Raw genomic sequence first — 20,000 nt, 5'->3', positions numbered from 1 at the left:
TTACTCCTCCTCCTCCTCCTCCTCCTCTTCCTCCGAGGCCGCCAGGCATCCAAAAAAAACTCCTTCTTTTCTCTTCTCCACTCACACCCACTCCGGCGGCTCCAGCAGCCCTCCGTGAGCATCAATTATTCAAATTAGAGCTTCAACTGACAAAAAGCCAATTCCAGTAGCCCCCCCCTTCCCCCCCCCCCCTGAATTTAAAAACTGGCGTTTTGCTAGAGAAGCTAATCATTACGCTTTCTAATTGTCTAAATGGGCTGACAAAGAGAGACAGCACAGATCTGTGTAATTAGCAGGCGGGGAGTCAAGCAGGGGCCGCTGCCACTGAACTGCTGCAGCCACGCTGATCACAACAAGTGGTTAAAAGACGGGGACGGCTCGAGTACCCGGGACCCCGCCGTGCTGCCTCAAACCACCTCCGTGTAGTCCCCGGTGCTACACCTGTTCTCATTGGCCCACAACCAGGAAGAGCTTCAACATGTGGCGCTCCCCTGTGAGTTTGTAAGGAGGCGGGTGGCGGTCGGCGTACCTGTTCCCGTGGACGTGGGAGGCGCAGAAGGCGTAGCTGTAGTGCAGCAGCGTGGGGTCGACCAGCGCGCTGCTCTCCGAGTAATCCATCAGGTCCCTCAGGTAGCTCAGGTGGCGGTGGCAGCCCCGCACGCCGTATCGAGCGCAGTACTCGTCGAGGACGAACACCTGACCCGGGCTGAACCAACCCTGAGGAGAAGCAGAAACACAGACGGCTGCTTTTAAGGGCCCGATCCAAAGTCAGCGTGAAGGTCAACGCCGTCAACGATGATAAAAAACAACAACCAGAAGACGGAGAGCGGCGAGAAGGCGAGGAGCGGTGGAAAGATCCGGAGACGCTCATTAGCTCATTCATCCTGCGTGTAATCGCTAAATTAGCCATGAAGCTTACATCGCTAATTAAGATTCCACACGGAAGGAACATTAACAAATTAGCACCTCCGTCGAGCTGTGACACACACGCACACACACACACACACGCACACACACGCACACACACACACACACACACACACACACACACACACACACACACACACACACACACACACACACACACACACACACACACACACACACACACACACACACACACACACACACACACACACACACACACACACTCTGGAGAGGAGAGCTAAATGAATTTATTCGTTTTGTTTTTCTGCATTCAGATTTAAACGTTTTAGATTTTCGTTAAAGTTAAACGTTTCCCCCCGTTGGAGCCGATCCCAGAGGCGGGGTTACACCCTGGACTGGTCACCAGCCAATCACAGGGCTGACACAGGGAGGAAGCCGGAGAGATCCGAGGCATGCAGAGAGGTTGCTGTCAGACGGGGAATCGAACCAGGAACCTCCTCGCTGTGAGCGGACGGCGATCACCTCTGCAGCTCGACGTTCTGCGATCAGCCTTCGTGACGTCGCCCGTTTGGTTTCTGAAGCCCGTCAGCTGTGGCCTCCATATTGGAAAAATGGCGTCTCAACCTAACTATCAGTCAACCAAGTAACAGCTGCACGCCAGCCCTGCCAGTCAGATAAGCCACGCCCCCTTTTTTTAATGACCCTCTCTCTCAGGGTTTTTAATAAAAGAAAGACATGACAGCTGAAACCCCCACCTGTTGTAGACCTTGGACCCCTTCCAGGTGAGACCCCCCCCCCTCATTATTATTATTATTAAACACAACTTTATTAATACAATGCATTCATTAACAACCAGAGAATTAAGCTACATTTAAACTTTCCACTGTCACCTCCGAGGTGTTTTTGACATGTCACCATCACATCAGAGTTCGATCTATTGATCTATTGATCTATTGATCTATTGGCACAAAACCAAAGGGGGCATTTTTTTGTAAATGACCACATGGATCACTGAAAACTGTGTTGAGAGCTGACGGGGAGCGAGGTCTTCGGGGGTTCAGGTTGGAGGTCTTCGGGGGTTCAGGTTGGAGGTTCACAGTCGTCATGTGGACACAGAGAGAAATCATGATGAGATTTGTTGGTTTTGACGGCTGAGGGACAGACGGGGGACATTTCATGCGTTTTGAATCAAAGACCCTTTCAGCACTCGAACGTTATTTTCAGTATGTTATTGAGACGCTGGTGAACATGCAGCTCTCTGTCGGGGTTAACTGGACCTGGCAGATCGCTGGTCTGGACGCCTTTTAGTGTCTCCCCCTCTCACCCCGTCCCTCCACTCTTTTTTTTTTTTTGTTGTGTTTGTCGATTTCTCGACTTTCTTCCTTCGTCTTTCAGTCCGTCTGTGAGCTCGAGCTATTAATATCACACCACACGGAGGGAGAACGGGGGGGGGGGGGGGGGGCTGACAGCGACGTGAAGCGACAAGATGTTCCTCTGTGACAAACAGATGGCGAACTCCAGTCTTGGCGATGACCGCTCAATTAGCTGCTAACGAGCCGACTGCTTCGTTTGCTCCGTCAGCCGCTGCTGCTCGTCTCCGTTTCCGAGCGCCAGCGTCCGTCACCTTTCTCCGAAAAAAGACACAACCCCCCCCCCCCTCAAAAAAAAAAAGAAAAAGTGTGTGCGGCGTGTGGCTCTGAATCTGAGAGCACGCCGGCTCGTTGCTCCCCGACAGGAAGCCGGCGGAGGGAAACGAAGGGGGCCTCGGGGTCGTGGCCCTCGGGGTGCGGCGACGTTTTTGGCTCCTGGAATAAAACGTTGGTCCAAAAATGGTGGACGACCTCAAACAGTCGGAGAGAGTCACGTGGCGTGCACGGGGACTGCTTTCTCTATTTTTAAGAGCACACACGTTTTTGTTCAACTAAATGATCGAAATATAATCAGTCGGACATTTGAAAGTTTGTTTGCAATTAAAGGAACAATTTTGGGATTCAAACCGTCAAGTTGAGGAACTTTGTGTAAATTAAGAAGTAAAAACGAACATCAATGAGCAGCCGGGATTTTATGTTTTTATTTTCAAGCAAAACGTGAGGAGAGCAAAGATGGGAAGGACGAAACGTTTGTAAATTAACTCCAGAAAGAAAAAGTCACTTTGTACAAAAGACGGATGTTGAGAGAGGGAGACCCCGAGGACATCACCCCGATGACATCACCCCGATGACATCACCACCATGACGCGCTGCGCTGACCCTACAGAGCTGAAGTCTTCACATCACTGAGCCCAGTGTTTGTGGATATTGTTTTAGTTGAGAGCCCCCTAGTGGTGGTTTTTACATACTGTGCCTTTAAGATCTGAATTCTGCATTTTTTTTAATTCCATTAATTAAAATAAATATGGTATGTTTTTTTTTTTTTAACACATCGTTATTTAAAGCATAACATAGTGCTTTAATCTTTTGTCACCTGACTGACCTCGGAGGAGGTCAGTCAGGTGGACACTGAACGGTTTGATGAGGTCAGCGTTCGTCTCTCTGCGTGAATCTTCTTCTTCTTCTTCTTCTTCTTCTTCTGAATGCGCTAATTAGCACACATGTAGCTCACGCTTTATATTTAGAGAAGCGGCGCAGGAGCCGAGCCGTGTGCACGCATGGAGCGGGCTGATTAATGAAGCAGGAAGTTAAGTGACGCTCAGACGACACACGTGAGGCTGAAGATGCTTTCCAGGTTCAGATGGAAGGAGTCAGGACAGGATGCGGGGCGGCTTGTCGGTGATTAAAACGATAAATGTCGGCCCTCACATTTTTCGCAGTTCACCGCTCCTTCTCTCTGATCTCATGACCCCTTCCCCCTTCTGCTTCAGCGATCAGCGGGTGAAGGAGGGCGAGGGACGACAAGCTGCCGGAGATCGATAAAACTCACCGGCTTACACTCAAGCTTTCTGAAGACATCTGTTTTAGATTTCCACGGGAGGCTCCATCGTTTGGGAAGATGTCCGGCTGACTCTTCAACACGCCAGCTTCATACATGTCGAACGAGACACAGTGAGAATAAGAACTTTATTCTCGTTCGTCACATCATCAATCCAACATGTCTGATAGCGGTCCGGTCCGATCCCCTTTCAGATCCATGTCTTCCCGCTCACTCTTCTCCTTCCATGAATCATTCAGTCTGTCCTCGACACCGTCTTACACCTCATGTTATCCTTTTTCTTTTCTCTCTTTAATCGTTTTTATCCCATGATGAACATCCCTCCATTTTTTTTTTCTCCTTGTCCTCAGATTTCTAGGATCTACAGTGATTTCCTTGTTTCCCATTGTCTTCAATGTAATTATGATTATTTTGTACTTTTATCTTTTTATTTATTTTTTATCTCCATGTATCACTAAATATGTCTGTTGATCTCCTTACTGGTCAAATGTTTATTATATAAATTGCTGGTGATTATTGAAAGTATAATAATAAAGCTAAAAACAAACAGTCTTTAAATGGTTTGGGATTAAGTTTCTTCCAGTGTTACCATCTACATGGACTCATTAGAAAACCATTAGAGCTGGACCTCAAAGCTCCACTGGAGGTTTTAACCCTTTAATGGTCAGTGAGAAACACACTGGACTCTGGGCCTCAGCGACAAACCAAATCTCTGCCTAATTACTGTTGTTGTTGACGGGTTCAACTCCTGGTGAATAAAATATGACCCCGGCTATGACATGAATCCAAAGCACTTCTCAACAGATGTCCCCCAGGCCGAGGCACTGGCCTTTTCTCAGAGTGTTTGGTGAAAAGGGGGCTCAGGCTGGAACACAAAGCCCTCGAGTTCTCACAAAAGCCTTGAGGAGAGGGAGCGCCGGAGGGGCGGCGTGAATGGATCAGTCTAATTGCAGGGCTGGAAGGAGTCCTGGTGAGGCAGGTAGAGAAATGAAAGAAGACGCACAGATGTCACTCCGAAGGGAACGTCTCGTCCGTCCGGCTGCTTTGAGGGAGACGGGAACACGTGAGCGACCCGCCTGCTCGGAATCCGTCTTAGCTCACGGTGTCGGTTAGTTTGAAAGCGTCGTCCTGACGACATGACATCAGAACATCTCTTATGGATGTTGGAATGGAAACATCAGGGGAGAAGGTTTCCATCAGACGTTGGTGTGTTTACAGAAACATGTTAAAACATGTTGGACATACATGTCCATCATAAACAAACATTACAGAAACCTGCACCATGAGAAAATACTGAATTAGAAAACAGAAACTTTATCAAATGGACTAAAAGGTAAATTTATGTCACCTGACTATGAAATACAGGAAACATTTCGTGTCCTTCCTGAACCTTCTGTTTCCAGTCAGGACTCGAACAACTCGATAGGATCCACTAACACGCACATCAAGTCTCTTCAACATATTAAAACACGGACTGGATGGAGTTATTTCTACTCTATTTTCAAAAGAAAGAAATTATACGTATGTTCAAAACAGACGAATGGAGTTCCCCAAGGATCCATTCCTGGGCCTCCTTTTTTTTCCTTTTTTTTTTTTTTAACTTAACTCACTCTCTCTCTCTCTCTCTGTCTCTCTCTCTCTCTCTCTCTCATTTCTTTACATTTATTTGGACAACAAACTTACCTCTCCAACAACAGAACAAGCTGATATAAGTTGGGAGAAAAACCTTTTGAATGGAAAATTAAAATTCAGTCAGGAGCCAAAGAATTGAATTCAGATCGAACCCTTCATGTTGACCATGTACATCAAGTGCTGATGGAAACTAAATGATTGAAGCTGCTGTCAGTGAGTCACGAATGTTTGGCTCAGAATTAAAAAAAAAAAAAAAAAAAAAAAAGGAGTCAAAAAGTTAGAAAACGCTTTTTTAAAATGTGTTTAATGTGTCGGGTTTCTTCATGTTTCCTGCCCAGGTTGTGATTTTCTCACGGTGGGTCGTGACGCTCCACAAGTGGAGAAACACCGTGATCATCGATGTGTATGGTTGGAGGGGAAATCAAAGAGGGAGCTGACAGAATTAAAAATCAATAACGGTGTGTGATGACTGTTTGCTTTGTTTCTTCTTCCCTTTTTTAACCCCTCGAGCGCTGAAATCAAGGCGGATGATTTAAGTTCATCCACTCCAGAGAGACGACGTTTGGATCCGTCAGAGACGACAACAAAAACACGACGCTCGATGTGAAGATCTACTCCACGTGGGGTTCATGCTCCTCGCTCAGCTGCACGCAACAAAACACAAATTGGGCTTATTGCCCCCCCCCCCCCCCCCACCCTCTCTCTAACACACACACTTATTTAGGCCTCTCCCTCCACTCTCCCCCGTCCATTCAGTCAGCCCAGCAGTTCTCTATGAGGGTCATGTTCCTATTTAGAAAGTATTGATTAGAGCGTTTATCCCCTCAATCAGTGTGAGAGAGCCCTCGGGCTTCACACGGAGACAGAGAGAGAGAGGGCGAGCGAGAGAGGGCGAGCGAGAGAGAGAGAATTAAGTCCTCCCCTCTGAAGGATTTTAACTGTAAGATGAGTTTTTCACTTCCTGCACTGAATCATTCACAGAATTTATGTTTTTGTCCCAAAATAAATAAATAAATAAAAAACCTGCAGAGGTTTCAAGAGACCGAATGGACGATCTGATTCGTCGATGATGAAGCCAACGCAGTGTCCCAGCAGAGAGATAAACCCTGAGCCTGTCTGAGGTCGCTTCACTCTCAGACATTTAAAAGGATTTAGAGTAAAGTTGTCTGTTTGGACTCGTGTTGGGAACCGGAGCGTGGTGGGTTCGAGTCCCCCCCCCCCCCCCCCCCCCCGTGTGGCTGCAGAGGTCGTGTCACATGACCACAGATCCTGTCTGTGCATGTGAGTGTATCCCTCTCAATAACAGGGTTAAACTTTACTCCATTTGTTCAAGAATATTTTGCTTTTGATTTTTTTCATTTCGGATTTTCTGAAGATGAGAGACACTTTTATTCTCTTGAGGGATTAAAAGCAGCAAAGACGAGAACTTTGAATATTCACGTGAAAGTTTAACTGGTGTGATAATATTCTTTTCATTTACCCCGCCCCGCCCGCCCCGCCCCGCCCCAGGAAGCAGGATGTGGCGTGGTGGACGTACCAGGCAGGAGAAGGAGTCGTTCATGCGGTGCTGCAGGGTGCTTCTCTGTAAGACGGCGAACAGGGCGGCGTGGTCGAAGCGAGACGGCCCTGCAGAGATCAGCCCCTCCACGCCCTGACGCTGAGACGGATCCAGGCCTGCACACACACACACACACACACACACACACACACACACACACCTTCAGCTTCTCCCACGTCATTAACCCACAGGGCAACGTGGAGGTGGAAATGACGTACTGTCTCTTTAAAAACACTGGACATAAAAAAAAACAGCAAACAAAAGTAGTTTCTTGTTTTTGAATGCGCTCGGTCTCAACATGGCCGCATCAACAACATAAAACAGACGACATCACTTCTGATGTTTGGCAGCGTTTTCTTCTGGCAGAGTGAAAGGACGCAACGACACAAAAAACCAACGAAGAAGAAGAAGAAGTGAAAAAAAGAGTTTGTTCTCTGAATGACTTCACAAGTTTGTGTTCTTGATCCCATCAGCTGAAGAGGTGACGCATAAATGATTCACAGTCATCACGCCTCTGTTAGAGCGTAAACACACACACACACACACACACACACACACACACACACACACACACACACACACACACACTCAGACGTTGGCAGTGTGAGCTCTCTGTGCTGTGGTTAATCGTTCCCACCTCGCTTGGCTGCGGCTCCTCTGTGAAGCTGTCAGAACAACTCGCCAACATGGACGCCACACCAGGAAAAAAACACTCACGAGAAGCGAGGAGCACGCCGGGGAGAGACAGAGCGAACGCCACCAAGCACGCATCACGACCACACTGACTAAAATCAGTACAAACTAAAGCGATCTTGTCTCGTGTCGTGGCGTGTCGTCTCGTCTCATCTCGTGTCGTGTCGTGTCGTCTCGTCTCGTGTCGTCTCGTGTCGTATCGTGTCGTGTCGTCTCGTGTCGTCTCGTCTTGTGTCGTCTCGTGTCGTGTCGTCTCATCTCGTGTCGTCTCGTCTCATCTCGTGTCGTGTCGTCTCGTGTCGTCTCGTGTCGTATCGTGTCGTGTCGTCTCGTGTCGTCTCGTCTTGTGTCGTCTCGTGTCGTGTCGTCTCATCTCGTGTCGTCTCATCTCGTCTCGAATCGTATCGTCTCGTATCGTCTCGAATCGTCTCGTGTCGTATCGTGTCGTCTCGTGTCGTCTCGTGTCGTCTCGTGTCGTCTCATGTCGTGGCGTGTTGTCTCGTGTCGTCTCGTATCGAATCGTGTCGTCTCGTGTCGTCTCGTATCGAATCGTGTCGTGTCGTATCGTCTCGTATCGAATCGTGTTGTCTCGTGTCGTCCCGTCTCGTGTCGTGGCGTGTCGTCTCGTCTCATCTCGTGTCGTGTCGTCTCGTCTCGTGTCGTCTCGTGTCGTATCGTGTCGTGTCGTCTCGTGTCGTCTCGTCTTGTGTCGTCTCGTGTCGTGTCGTCTCATCTCGTGTCGTGTCGTCTCGTCTCATCTCGTGTCGTGTCGTCTCGTGTCGTCTCGTGTCGTATCGTGTCGTGTCGTCTCGTGTCGTCTCGTCTTGTGTCGTCTCGTGTCGTGTCGTCTCATCTCGTGTCGTCTCATCTCGTCTCGAATCGTATCGTCTCGTATCGTCTCGTATCGTCTCGAATCGTCTCGTGTCGTATCGTGTCGTCTCGTGTCGTCTCGTCTCGTCTCGTGTCGTCTCGTGTCGTGGCGTGTTGTCTCGTGTCGTCTCGTATCGAATCGTGTCGTCTCGTGTCGTCTCGTATCGAATCGTGTCGTGTCGTATCGTCTCGTATCGAATCGTGTTGTCTCGTGTCGTCCCGTGTCGTATCGTGGCGTGTTGTCTCGTGTCGTCTCGTGTCGTCTTGTATCGTCTCGTGTCGTGTCGTCTCGTGTCGTCTCGTCTTGTGTCATCTCGTCTTGTGTCGTATCGTCTCGTGTCGTATCGTCTCGTGTCGTATCGTCTTGTATCGTCTCGTCTCGTGTCGTCTCGTATCGTCTCGTCTCGTATCGTCTCGTGTCGTCTCGTATCGTCTCGTGTCGTCTCGTGTCGTCTCGTCTCGTGTCGTCTCGTATCGTCTCGTATCGTCTCGTGTCGTCTCGTCTCGTATCGTCTCGTCTCGTATCGTCTCGTGTCGTCTCGTCTCGTGTCGTCTCGTGTCGTATCGTCTCGTGTCGTCTCGTATCGTGTCGTGTCTCCTCGTGTCGTCTCGTCTTGTGTCGTCTCGTGTCGTGTCGTCTCATCTCGTGTCGTCTCATCTCGTCTCGAATCGTATCGTCTCGTATCGTCTCGAATCGTCTCGTGTCGTATCGTGTCGTCTCGTGTCGTCTCGTCTCGTGTCGTCTCGTGTCGTCTCGTGTCGTGGCGTGTTGTCTCGTGTCGTCTCGTATCGAATCGTGTCGTCTCGTGTCGTCTCGTATCGAATCGTGTCGTGTCGTATCGAATCGTGTTGTCTCGTGTCGTCCCGTGTCGTATCGTGGCGTGTTGTCTCGTGTCGTCTCGTGTCGTCTTGTATCGTCTCGTGTCGTCTCGTCTTGTGTCATCTCGTCTTGTGTCGTATCGTCTCGTGTCGTATCGTCTCGTGTCGTATCGTCTTGTATCGTCTCGTCTCGTGTCGTCTCGTATCGTCTCGTATCGTCTCGTGTCGTCTCGTCTCGTATCGTCTCGTGTCGTCTCGTGTCGTCTCGTCTCGTGTCGTCTCGTCTCGTATCGTCTCGTCTCGTATCGTCTCGTGTCGTCTCGTCTCGTATCGTCTCGTCTCGTATCGTCTCGTGTCGTCTCGTCTCGTATCGTCTCGTGTCGTCTCGTGTCGTATCGTCTCGTGTCGTCTCGTATCGTGTCGTCTCGTCTCGTATCGTCTCGTATCGTCTCGTCTCGTGTCGTCTCGTATCGTCTCGTGTCGTCTCGTGTCGTCTCGTCTCGTGTCGTCTCGTCTCGTCTCGTATCGTCTCGTGTCGTCTCGTCTCGTATCTTACGATCCGTTTGAAGAGGATCTGATCTCAGCCGGAGCTTTTGGATGTAAAGACGGATTTAATGAGACAAGATGATCCTTCGTTCATCTCAGAATTATCACAGCTGTGACTGAATGTGTGACGGCAGAGAAACATCTGGAAAGGATGGAAAAGTCAGCGAGCCTTTTAGTCGCTTCCAACAATCACGGCGTGCGGCGCCCGGAGCTGTGAGATGATTTCGGGTCAGCGGCAGGAGAATCGACGGCAAGAAAGAAAAAATAAAATAAAATAAAAGAAGCAGAAGAGGCGCATGGCGTCCCCCCCACGCCGCCCCGCCCCCCCCACGCCTGAGCAAACCTGGGTTCATTTCCAGTCCTTTCAGGCACTTCCTGTTAATGGCCCCGCCAAAAGAAAAGCCTAACACTCTCCTGTGGGCCTTTATCAGGGGGAGGACATTTCAGGATGGGAAGTTTCAGAGTGTGACACATGGCCCCACAAAAGACCAAGCCTCGCTGAAGAATGCCGCCGCACTTTGCACGCCTGCGACGCCGGCGGCCTCGTGTCACAGACCAGCATTAGTGATCGCTTTTTTATCAACGCTGCCATTTTGCTTTTTGTTTGGACGCAGAGAAGCCCGCGAGGACTCTCTCCCCCCCCCCCCCCCCACACACACACTTCTCCGTCCTCCTTTTCTTTCTTCTTTGACGCTTTTGTGCAGGAGAAAAAAAAAGACAGCAGAAGTGAAATCTCCACAATCAACTTCCAATCGGCGCTGCTCTCCTTTTCTTCCTCGCTCCTTTTCTTCTGACGCTCGCTGCCCTTTGGCTCCCGCGCTGGCCTGCTTTCTTTCTCTGCGTCTAATTTCGATGTAGGTCATTTTTACATTCGTTACCTTTCCCGACGCAACGCGGGATTGTCCTTAATGTAATTTGGAGAAAAGAGAGGGGTTGAAGGAAGCGCCTCCAAAGAAAAGGAGACAAAGAGATATAGATTAGTGCTGATAATAGGAGAGGGGGGAGGACGGGGGAGTATTGATTGGGGGACAGCGGAGGAGATGATGTTGATCCGTGTCGAGTCCAACTTTCAGCTATTATCTGCAGGGTGGGGGTGTGTGTGTGTGTGTGTGTGTGTGCAGGGGGGGCTGTGTGTGAATGAGTGTGCGTGACAGTAGATATGGATGGATCCTTCCTGGCACAGATGGTGCAGCCTGTCTGCAGGTTTCTGCTCTTCTCATCACTCAGCTTCAATCAGGTCTGAGCCTCCACACTCAAACATCAAGACGCATCAGAGCAACAAAGAACTGCTGCTCTGACTTCCTGCGCAGGAGGAGCGATGAGCGAGGCAGCGTTTGAGCTCTGTCCAAACTTTGGAGACAAAATCAAACTGAATCATCCCCTCCAGTTTCTGCACATCCGTCATCCGTCCGCCACGATACCTCAGCTCTCTGACGAGCGAGAAAATGAGACTCAGTCGGAGCGTCGTCTGATTTCTCCTGGAATATTTCAGGATCCTTTAACGACGTCATGTTAGGAAGAACAGAGATTCAAAATCACTTTATTTGGTCACCAAGGAGATCTGTCTCGGCCGTACAGGCTGCTGCATGACGTGTCACATGACGTGTCACATGACGTGTCACATGATGTCGGCTCCTTCATGGAGTTTTAAATATAAATAAATATTTTCTCAGTATGGAAACGTGGACTTCTTCTCCCGTTTCCTCCGGTCCAAACCTTCAACCTGCTTTTTGTGGCTAACACGTCTGACTGAATGCATTGTGGGTAATGTAGGCAGCAGCTGTGTGTGACAAGGTGGGGCAGGTGAGGGTCGTCTCGTCTGAGCTCCATCGCCGTCGTCACGCCAGCAGTCACATCCATGTGACATGCTACTCTGAGAGGTGGCGGCGGCGGCTGATGGCAGGTTATTGACGCAGACGAAGAGGAGGAGGAGGAGGAGGGAGCGGTTCAGTTTCAGGTGCACCGGACTGAGAGATGTGACTTGATCTGCCCGTCGGAGCGTGGCGGCGGCGGCGACAAAGATGATGTCAGGGCGAGCAGAGATGAAAATAAAGACGGACAGGCTGGTCAGCGTCCGTGCGGCTGAGCGAGGATTCGTAAGTTCAGAGCGAAACGCAGGAAAGTTTGAGTCTGAACGCACACGGGTGCGTCCCCGAGGACGCCGGCGACACCAAGTGAGGTTGAGACAAATGGACAGTTTGGACATCTCTCCTGAGGAACTGAGTCCTGACCCCGAACACGCCCGTCTGCTCAGACTGAGGACAGAAGCAGATCTGAGGTCAAAGGTCAGATGTTTGTGCGAACTGAAGGCGACAGGAAGTGATGCCCGTGGAATCGTCTCCTCAGAACGCCACGGCGCTGGTGTTACTTCTGAGAGTACACCGTGTGCCCGCCGACCTCCGAGGCTGAGCTTCAGCTGAGCGGCGTGCCTTCGGTCTGCGTGCTGAAAGAGCCGCCGCTCCGCTCGTCTTTTGTCTGAGTGAGACTTCACGAGAGAGCGAGGGGACGGCGAGCACGTGTGAACATCCGCTTTGTTTAACGAGTGGAATAGAATTAAAAACAAAGGGGCGGGGTCAGAGGTTAAATTAGCTTCACACGCTGTGAACACGTTCTTTATTCACAGACACTTCACCGTGTTTGATTGTTTCATTAAGAACGTTTTTTTTTAAACGCCGCTGCACTCGCGGCGACGCCTCGCAGAAACGCTCGCCGCGGCTTCTTCACTCTGACAATGTGCTCGCTCTCGTCGTGAGCACGTTTCTCCCAACTTCTAAATCCAACAGGGTGAAGAAGGACGACCCCCCCCCGCCTCCATTGCACGTTGCCATGGTGATTTGTAGGATCAGAGCTCCATTGATGATGGCTTTTTATAGTCACACACACACACACACACACACACACACACACACACTCAGATCAGCTGTGGTGTCTGCAGGTTGAACAGAGTTGCTCCTCGCCGGGCGGCGGTGGATGACACCCGAGCGTGCTCGGCGTGCTCGCACTTCGTGCTCTGATGTCACACGGGGGAGGGACGCGGCTCCTCGGCTCACGGAGAAGCGATGAACATCGTGTCTTCATCACGCACGCCGTCAAAGTCTGATCTAACCTCTGCAATGCCAGTGACAGCTGCACGCCGAGCACGGCCGGCGTGATCATCCCCACAGCCAGGACGAGTCTCTGCCAAGCACACACACACACACACACACACACACACACACACACACACACACACACACACACACACACACACACACACACACACACACACACACACACACACACACACACACACACACACACACACACACACACACACGCAGCAGCACTTAGCACCCAGTTAAGAGCTATTTCAGGGACACCTTCTATTTCCTTCTGCAAACGGCGTGTCAGCACCTCTCGCCATTAACGATCAATGTGTTCCATTAAACGCTTAACGAGCAGTGGCGAGAGCGGGGGGGGGGGGGCGCCGCTGTAGCCAAATGACACAAACACAGGCGTAATCAGCTCTCGGCGTGACGCTCTTCATGTCACAAAGCTCGGGGCCGAGAAGACGAGACGGAGAGGAAGGAAGGAAAGAAAAAGACGAGGACAACATTCAGCACGGAGAATAAAGACGAGAGACGCTCACGTCTTTCAGCGTCTTCACGATGGAGGTCTTTATTTGATTAAAAACCCTGAGGGGGGGTCTGACTCTTACAACGGTTAAAAAAGTTAAAATCACAAGTCATCGCGTCCAAATTCTCAAAAATGTTTAAAAATCCTGAAAATGTCGAATCGTGATGTTTTCGTATCGCGAGGCCTCTCCGAATCTCCGCTCTTGAATTTCCTTCGGGATCAATAAAGTATCTATCTAACTATCTATCTATCTATCTATCTATCTATCTATCTATCTATCTATCTATCTATCTTACCCGTCACGTCCCAAAGATCCGGATATCCCGTGATGGATGGAGAGAGCGAAGAGGAGAGGAGACGAGAGGAGAGGAGACGAGAGGAGAGAGTGAAGGAAACGACGGAGGAGGACGCACAAACATCCAGACAGCTACAAACGTTTCTCCGTCTCGTCTCAGACTGGTCAGACTCCGGAGTTCCTGATTGGTTGTCTCTCCAGGTCATTACTGTGATTAGAGGAAAAACTCTCCTTCTAAAAGACGATTTTTTTTTTAAGCTTACAGAAAAAAACTTCACGACGATGATGTTTCAGTGTTTGTCTCGAGCTCTCTGGTATCGACTAGTTTGGTCTTGACTAAACACGATTTCAAGGTAAGACGGGAAAAACAATCGTGTGCTCAGGTGTAGAAGCAGCGCTGGGTAATAAGGGGGGGGGGGAGGGGGGGGTGATAATAACATGTAAAAACAGAGAAAATGTCGAGGAAGAAAAAAAAAAACGAGGGAGAGAAAAAAGATGAAAAGAATCAAATGAAACACAGGAAGAAGAAGAAGACGGGATGAAGGGAAGAAAAAAGGAAACGACCAAAGAGGAGACGAAAAGCCTCAAAGACGACGAGAAGAGAAGAAGAAGGAGGCGAGGAGGAGAGAGAGGAGGAGACGGTTTAATAAAAAGGAATAAATTAAAAAAAAGAAAGGGACAGACAATGATCAAGTGTGGAGGACAGAAGGAGACACACGAGGAAGGAAGGAAGGAAGGAAGGAAGGAAGGAAGCGTTGTCCGTCTGCTCCTTAAATGATGAATGTGATGGAAGAAGAAGAGACTCTTCCATTTATTTCTTTAGCAGCGGGAGTTTTTGTCCCTCACAGCAGTGGAACCTGCACGCTGTTCATCTGCCTCCAGCCGTGTGTGTGTGTGTGTGCGTGTGTGTGTGTGTGTGTGTGTGTGTGTGTGTGTGTGCGTGTGTGTGTGTGTGTGTGTGTGCGTGTGTGCGTGCGTGTGTGGACCTGCAAACAATCAGCCCTCTGCAAAACAAATAACACACAGCTCTCCATGCAGCATGAGATCCGTCTGTGTTCGTGTGATTCAAAGAGACGCCGGGCCGACGGGACACGTCGTGAATCCAGACGCTCTGCGGCGAGCGGCGAGCACGTTCCACATTTTTCGGATGTCTTGCACAGGAGCATTTCCTAAACTTTGAGCAGCACGTACTGTAGTTTGTAAGATTTCTGAAAAACCTAAATACGAGTGGAATCGATTTCCCTCCATCGGCTGTGGAAGCGTAAAAAACCCGGGTAAGAATCAGAACCTACTGATGGGGGATGCTGGTTTCTGTAGTCCTCCTCTACAGTTTGTAGTTTTGTTCTGCAGCGGCGGGACCGGTTTGTAGGACTGCCCCGTGGCTCGGTACATGGCCTGGACCCACAGCATCCGGTCCTGCTCGTCGTCACAGGCGAACATCACCAGGTCGCCCTCCTTCACCGCGTTGAAGAACACCCGGCCCCCCTGCAGACCTGAGGAGGAGGAGGAGGAGGGGAGGGGGGGGGGGGAGAATGGTTTGTTTCAAATGTGGTCTCCTTGTGATGTCACAGTGGGATTCTCCCCCCCCCCCAACCTAGAGATAAACTTTTGTGCAGGTCCGCCATTTTTATTCTCTCTACAGAGGAGCGATGTCTACATGGAAAACTGAGGGGGCGGGGCTTATTACATTTAAAGAGACACACACACACAAAGACGGAGACATGGTCTCTTGGTAGCTCAACTTTAAAATTCCAACAAGATTTAAGGTCAAGTTTTCTGCATGTCGTCCCAGACAGCTCAGAGGTGTGTGTGTGTGTGTGTGTGTGTGTGTGTGTGTGTTACCTGGCTGAGGGTCGCAGTAGTCCACCGTGTAGCCCTCCAGCTGCATGAGCTCCACCGGCTCGGCCTTCTTCTCTCTGTAGCTGCACATGGCGAACGTGTACTGACTCACCTGCAGGACACACACACACACACGCACACACACACACACGCACACACACACGCACACGCACACGCACACGCACACACACGCACACACGCGCACGCACACGCACGCACACACACACACGCACGCACACACACGCGCACACACACACGCACGCACACACACGCACACACGCACACACACGCACACACACACACGCACACACGCACACGCACGCACACGCGCGCACACGCACGCACACGCACACACACACACACACACACGCACGCACACGCACACACGCTTTGCATCATTGCTAAGTTTTTTCCAAAAGAAAAATAAAATGGTTCATGAAAAAATTCATAACTTCCAAAAATCTCTTTTATCCAGCGTGTCAGTCACTCCCTGCTACATGCTAATGCTAATGCTAGCTCTTTGACTGCTCATTCAGCCAGTCTCACAGATGACTGGAGTAGATCCTGAAGTTTGGACTCATTTAAAAAGTTCCAATCAGGAAACCAGAATTGTTTTAGACTAGAAAATAGATTCTCAGTGGAATACGTGAGACATCCGAGGATTTCCAGCCCGACTGACGAGCGTCTCCAGCTGCGTCTCTTACCTGAACGAGAACAAAATATCGTCTTTTCCAGCGTTTCCAGACTCTCTGTCCCAGAGCGTACAGGTGCCTGAAAGACAGATCAACACGCTAACGTCAAAGAAACATCCAGAGATTTGACTTTTCTTTACTAACGAGTTGATCGTTTTGATTGATTGATTGAACGTTTTAAAGGTCACATGATTTTACACTTCACGCTTCCTCTAAGTCTAACACGAGTCTCTGGTCCGTCTACAAATGATGAGAAAAGTCCATCGTCTCTTTTCTGACAATGTGAGCTCAAACAGACCCGTTTGGAGATGTTCCCTTTATGACATCACAAAGGGCAGTCGCCCCTCGTCAAACCTGGTCTCTGATTAACTTCAGATAAAACAAATCACCACGTGGTTGAAGATTTACACACACTCAAACTCTTCATCAAACACATCCGAACGTTCGCTTTTAGATGCCGCAGATTCTCCTCTCGCTAGCGAAGGAGGCGGGGCTTATTCCATTTAAAGAGACACACACACACTAAAACAGAGCGTTCTGAGAGAGCTGGTTTCTACAGGGTCACAAACCTCCTCTGCTGCTTCATTCATGTTATATTTGAACCAAAAACACTTTACACACATTGTAGATGTTTTGAGTGTTTTATTTTTCCGTCTGCCGTTCAGCCGTCTGAGTCTTCAGGATCCTTTTTAAAAAAGCTCCTCAATTCATCAGATTTTCTATCACAACACCACATTACAGCGTTATTACTCCCCCAGCTGTGAACTCCATTACCACATTAACCCCCCCCCCCCACCTTCTCTAAAGAAGACGCTCAAAGGAGAAAGTAATGAGTCCTGCGCCGAGAGAGGCCGTGACACAGACAGCAGCTCATTGAGGACGACCGGAGGAAAATGGAAGAATGACCGGCCTCCCAATCGATGGCTGCTCCCGGGCCTCCTGGAAGCGTGGGACACAGGCAAGTGCAAGTGAGGAAAATCAATCGATGGCGAGACCTCTTTCTTCAGCCCTGCCGCCCGCCCTCAAAGAAAAGGCCTCCAGTCAAGGCTGTGGCGCGTCTCGGGCTGGAGAATCTGGGCCACGGCGGGGTTAACACGTGGCAGCGCTCGCCGGCCACTTGTGAAGAATGAGTCGGCCCGTGGAGCGTCCTTCCTGCAGGGTTTGTAAAGACGCCAAACAGTTCACTGCAGGCATTTAACAGTCCTCGCCGCAAACAAACATCTCGAACTGGTCATTTAGACGGATTTTCACTCTCTGAGGGAGGGAGGGAAGTCACACTTCATTTTCAGAGGAGAGGACCGTTATGAAAAGATTAAATATTTTACTAGAAATAATCGCACGTTATGTAACTCTGACCGATGAGTCGCATCAAATTCAGGGAGAATTTATTCCAGCAGCTCAGAGTCAAATATGCAGAAATAAACTGAATCACTTTTTTGTTTTTTTAATTCTCATTGTTTGTAGATTAACACCAACGAAGAAAAAAAAAAACAGGATAGTTGTCATAACAACAAGATAAGATTTTTCTTTTTAAGTGTTGCAGCAGAAAAAAGACAAAAATTAGAAAAAGGAGGAAAGAAGTGAAATATTCTCCTTCAATAAAAGTCAAACTCATTTAAAATCTTCTTTCAGTAAAAGGTTTTTTTTTTTATTTAACAGAAGAATCTAGAGCATCTCAAACGAGGTGTTTTTTTAAATATAAATCAAAGAGCAAGAAAAAGAAATAGAACACTTTTTTTATGTAGGCCTAATTATGATCATTATTTAAACTCAGGAACGGACGAGGTGATTAAAAATGTGGTGAAGTTCAATCCTTCAAAATAAAACTAAGTAAAAGTGAAATTATAGATTTTAAAAAGGTGAACGGTGCACGAGTGCAAATTAAAAAAGGAACAAAATATAATTAAATTAAAAATAAATTTCAACAAAAAGCATAACATTTATAAAATAGAATTTGAAAATAAAATTTCAAATAATCAAATTATTTCCACCCAGTTTAAGATCATTTTGTTTTATTTAGTGCAGAATATGATGCGAACGTGTGCAGGGAGGTTTCCTCTGTTTTGCAGTTGAAGGAATTTACAATTTATTTAAGGAGCAAATTTAAAAAGCAAGAAGCTGAACGAAGCTTCAAAGAAACACGAGACGTCTCCTCGTGCAGAGAGAGAAACGGCCTCTTCAGGAGCAGAGGACGCAAACACACCAAAACAAAAACCCTCTCTTCTTCTTCTTCTTTCTCTTTATTCGGCTCCAGACGTGTGAAAGATCTTTTTTGATTGTGCAGAAACAAATCTGACCAGATTTAAAGATAATCCTGTGTCATATTTCTGTTTTTTTTTTTGTTTGTTTTTTTTTAATCTTTGTTTTTACAGTTCGGGTCAAAAACGCACGTTATGCTCTTGAATCATCTCGAGGCTTCTTCTTAAATGTTTGTGTCTTCAAGTTGACACCGACGGATATGGACATTTCTTTCCAACACAATAATTTTAATCTACTTTTTCTCTAAATAAATAAAAGATGAGTCTCCCAGCAGCTTCATTATAATAAGACAGCAGACTGGGATTATTCTGTTACTGTGGAGCGTCCAGATGTTAGACAGTCCTCCTGTCTCGCTGCAGGAAACGTCAGAAGAAGACTGAATCTTCTTCATGTGTAAAACACATTCTGATGTTTATATTTGAGACATCTTTAAATGTGTCTTTTCTATGATTTATTTTATTTTTATTTTTTTTTGCAGATGATTTTTCGGACAAAAACAAACAAACTGAGCGCTCAGTCAGTCGCTTCCTTTCCGTTGAGGTTTTGTCATTGGTCCGTTTCTTCGGGGGCTGCTTAAAGTCTTCTGCCTCTTGTTTATTTGTCTCGGCGCTTGTTAACAATTCTTTCACATCTTGTGAATTTGTTTTTGGAAAAGTAAATTCATCTCCAATTTTGGAAAAGTGTTTCCCACTTTGTGATTTTGCTGGACGTTTCAGTAGCTTATTCTCTCTCTCTCTCTCTCTCTCTCTCTCTCTCTCTCTCTCTCTCTCTCATTGTTTGTCTTCTACTCTGTGTTTCCTGATGAAGCTCCATCTTGTTGGCCTACAGGTCCAGACAGGATCCTTTCAGGCGGTGACCTACAGGCTGGTTCAGTCTTCATCCCAGCTCTCTGCCTCTGTAACTTGTGTTTTGCTGCCATCTGTTGGCAGAACGTGAGAACTGCACAACACAAACGCTGCATCAGGCATGAAGGAAACCTGCTGTGTTGAAGCTTCTCTGACAACAATGCAGCAGCCAGCATGTCCTCCTTCTAAGGGTCTGGATTTGTTTGGACCAGAGAAGTCCCCAGCTGGTCCTGACAGTTCGTCAGTGTGAAGGACTCTACCCTTCAGCTCTTCACAGATTACAGCAGGCGTGAGGAGCTGCTGGCGTCACATGACGAGCAGCAGAATCAAACTTCAGTTTAAAAAGAGAAGAGAAAGATGTTTTATCAATCGTATTAAATATCAAGGCGTCTGAAGAGTTCATGATGAGACAGGACTTAAACTAACAGGCTGATATCCTCACACTCTGTCTGTTTGCACCTTTCACCAGCAGGGGGCGCTGTCAGCCTGAAAATAAGAAATCATCTCTCGATAAAAAAACC

General features: G+C 48.3%; 2 protein-coding genes across 2 annotated transcripts in view; both read right to left on the bottom strand.

The window, feature by feature from the left end:
• aass (aminoadipate-semialdehyde synthase) overlaps positions 1-15,907 on the bottom strand; it is a 134,571-nt gene extending 118,664 nt beyond the window's left edge. The window contains exon 1 of the mRNA XM_079345829.1: positions 15,883-15,907. The gene's annotated coding sequence lies outside the window, so the exon portion shown is untranslated. The remainder of the gene's footprint in view (positions 1-15,882) is intronic.
• Positions 1-20,000, bottom strand: part of cadps2 (Ca++-dependent secretion activator 2) — a 141,470-nt gene that overhangs the window by 85,514 nt on the left and 35,956 nt on the right. The window contains exons 4-9 of the mRNA XM_079346814.1: positions 19,423-19,553; positions 16,388-16,454; positions 15,687-15,795; positions 15,137-15,337; positions 6,986-7,122; positions 530-717 (exon numbers count right to left, since the gene is read on the bottom strand). Of these exons, the coding sequence (XP_079202940.1) occupies positions 530-717; positions 6,986-7,122; positions 15,137-15,337; positions 15,687-15,795; positions 16,388-16,454; positions 19,423-19,553 (833 nt within the window). The remainder of the gene's footprint in view (positions 1-529; positions 718-6,985; positions 7,123-15,136; positions 15,338-15,686; positions 15,796-16,387; positions 16,455-19,422; positions 19,554-20,000) is intronic.

The sequence above is a fragment of the Symphodus melops genome (genome assembly GCF_947650265.1).
Source record: "Symphodus melops genome assembly, chromosome: 6".
NCBI classification, from domain to species: Eukaryota; Metazoa; Chordata; class Actinopteri; order Labriformes; family Labridae; genus Symphodus; species Symphodus melops.
This window is presented reverse-complemented; position numbering and strand designations above follow the sequence as displayed.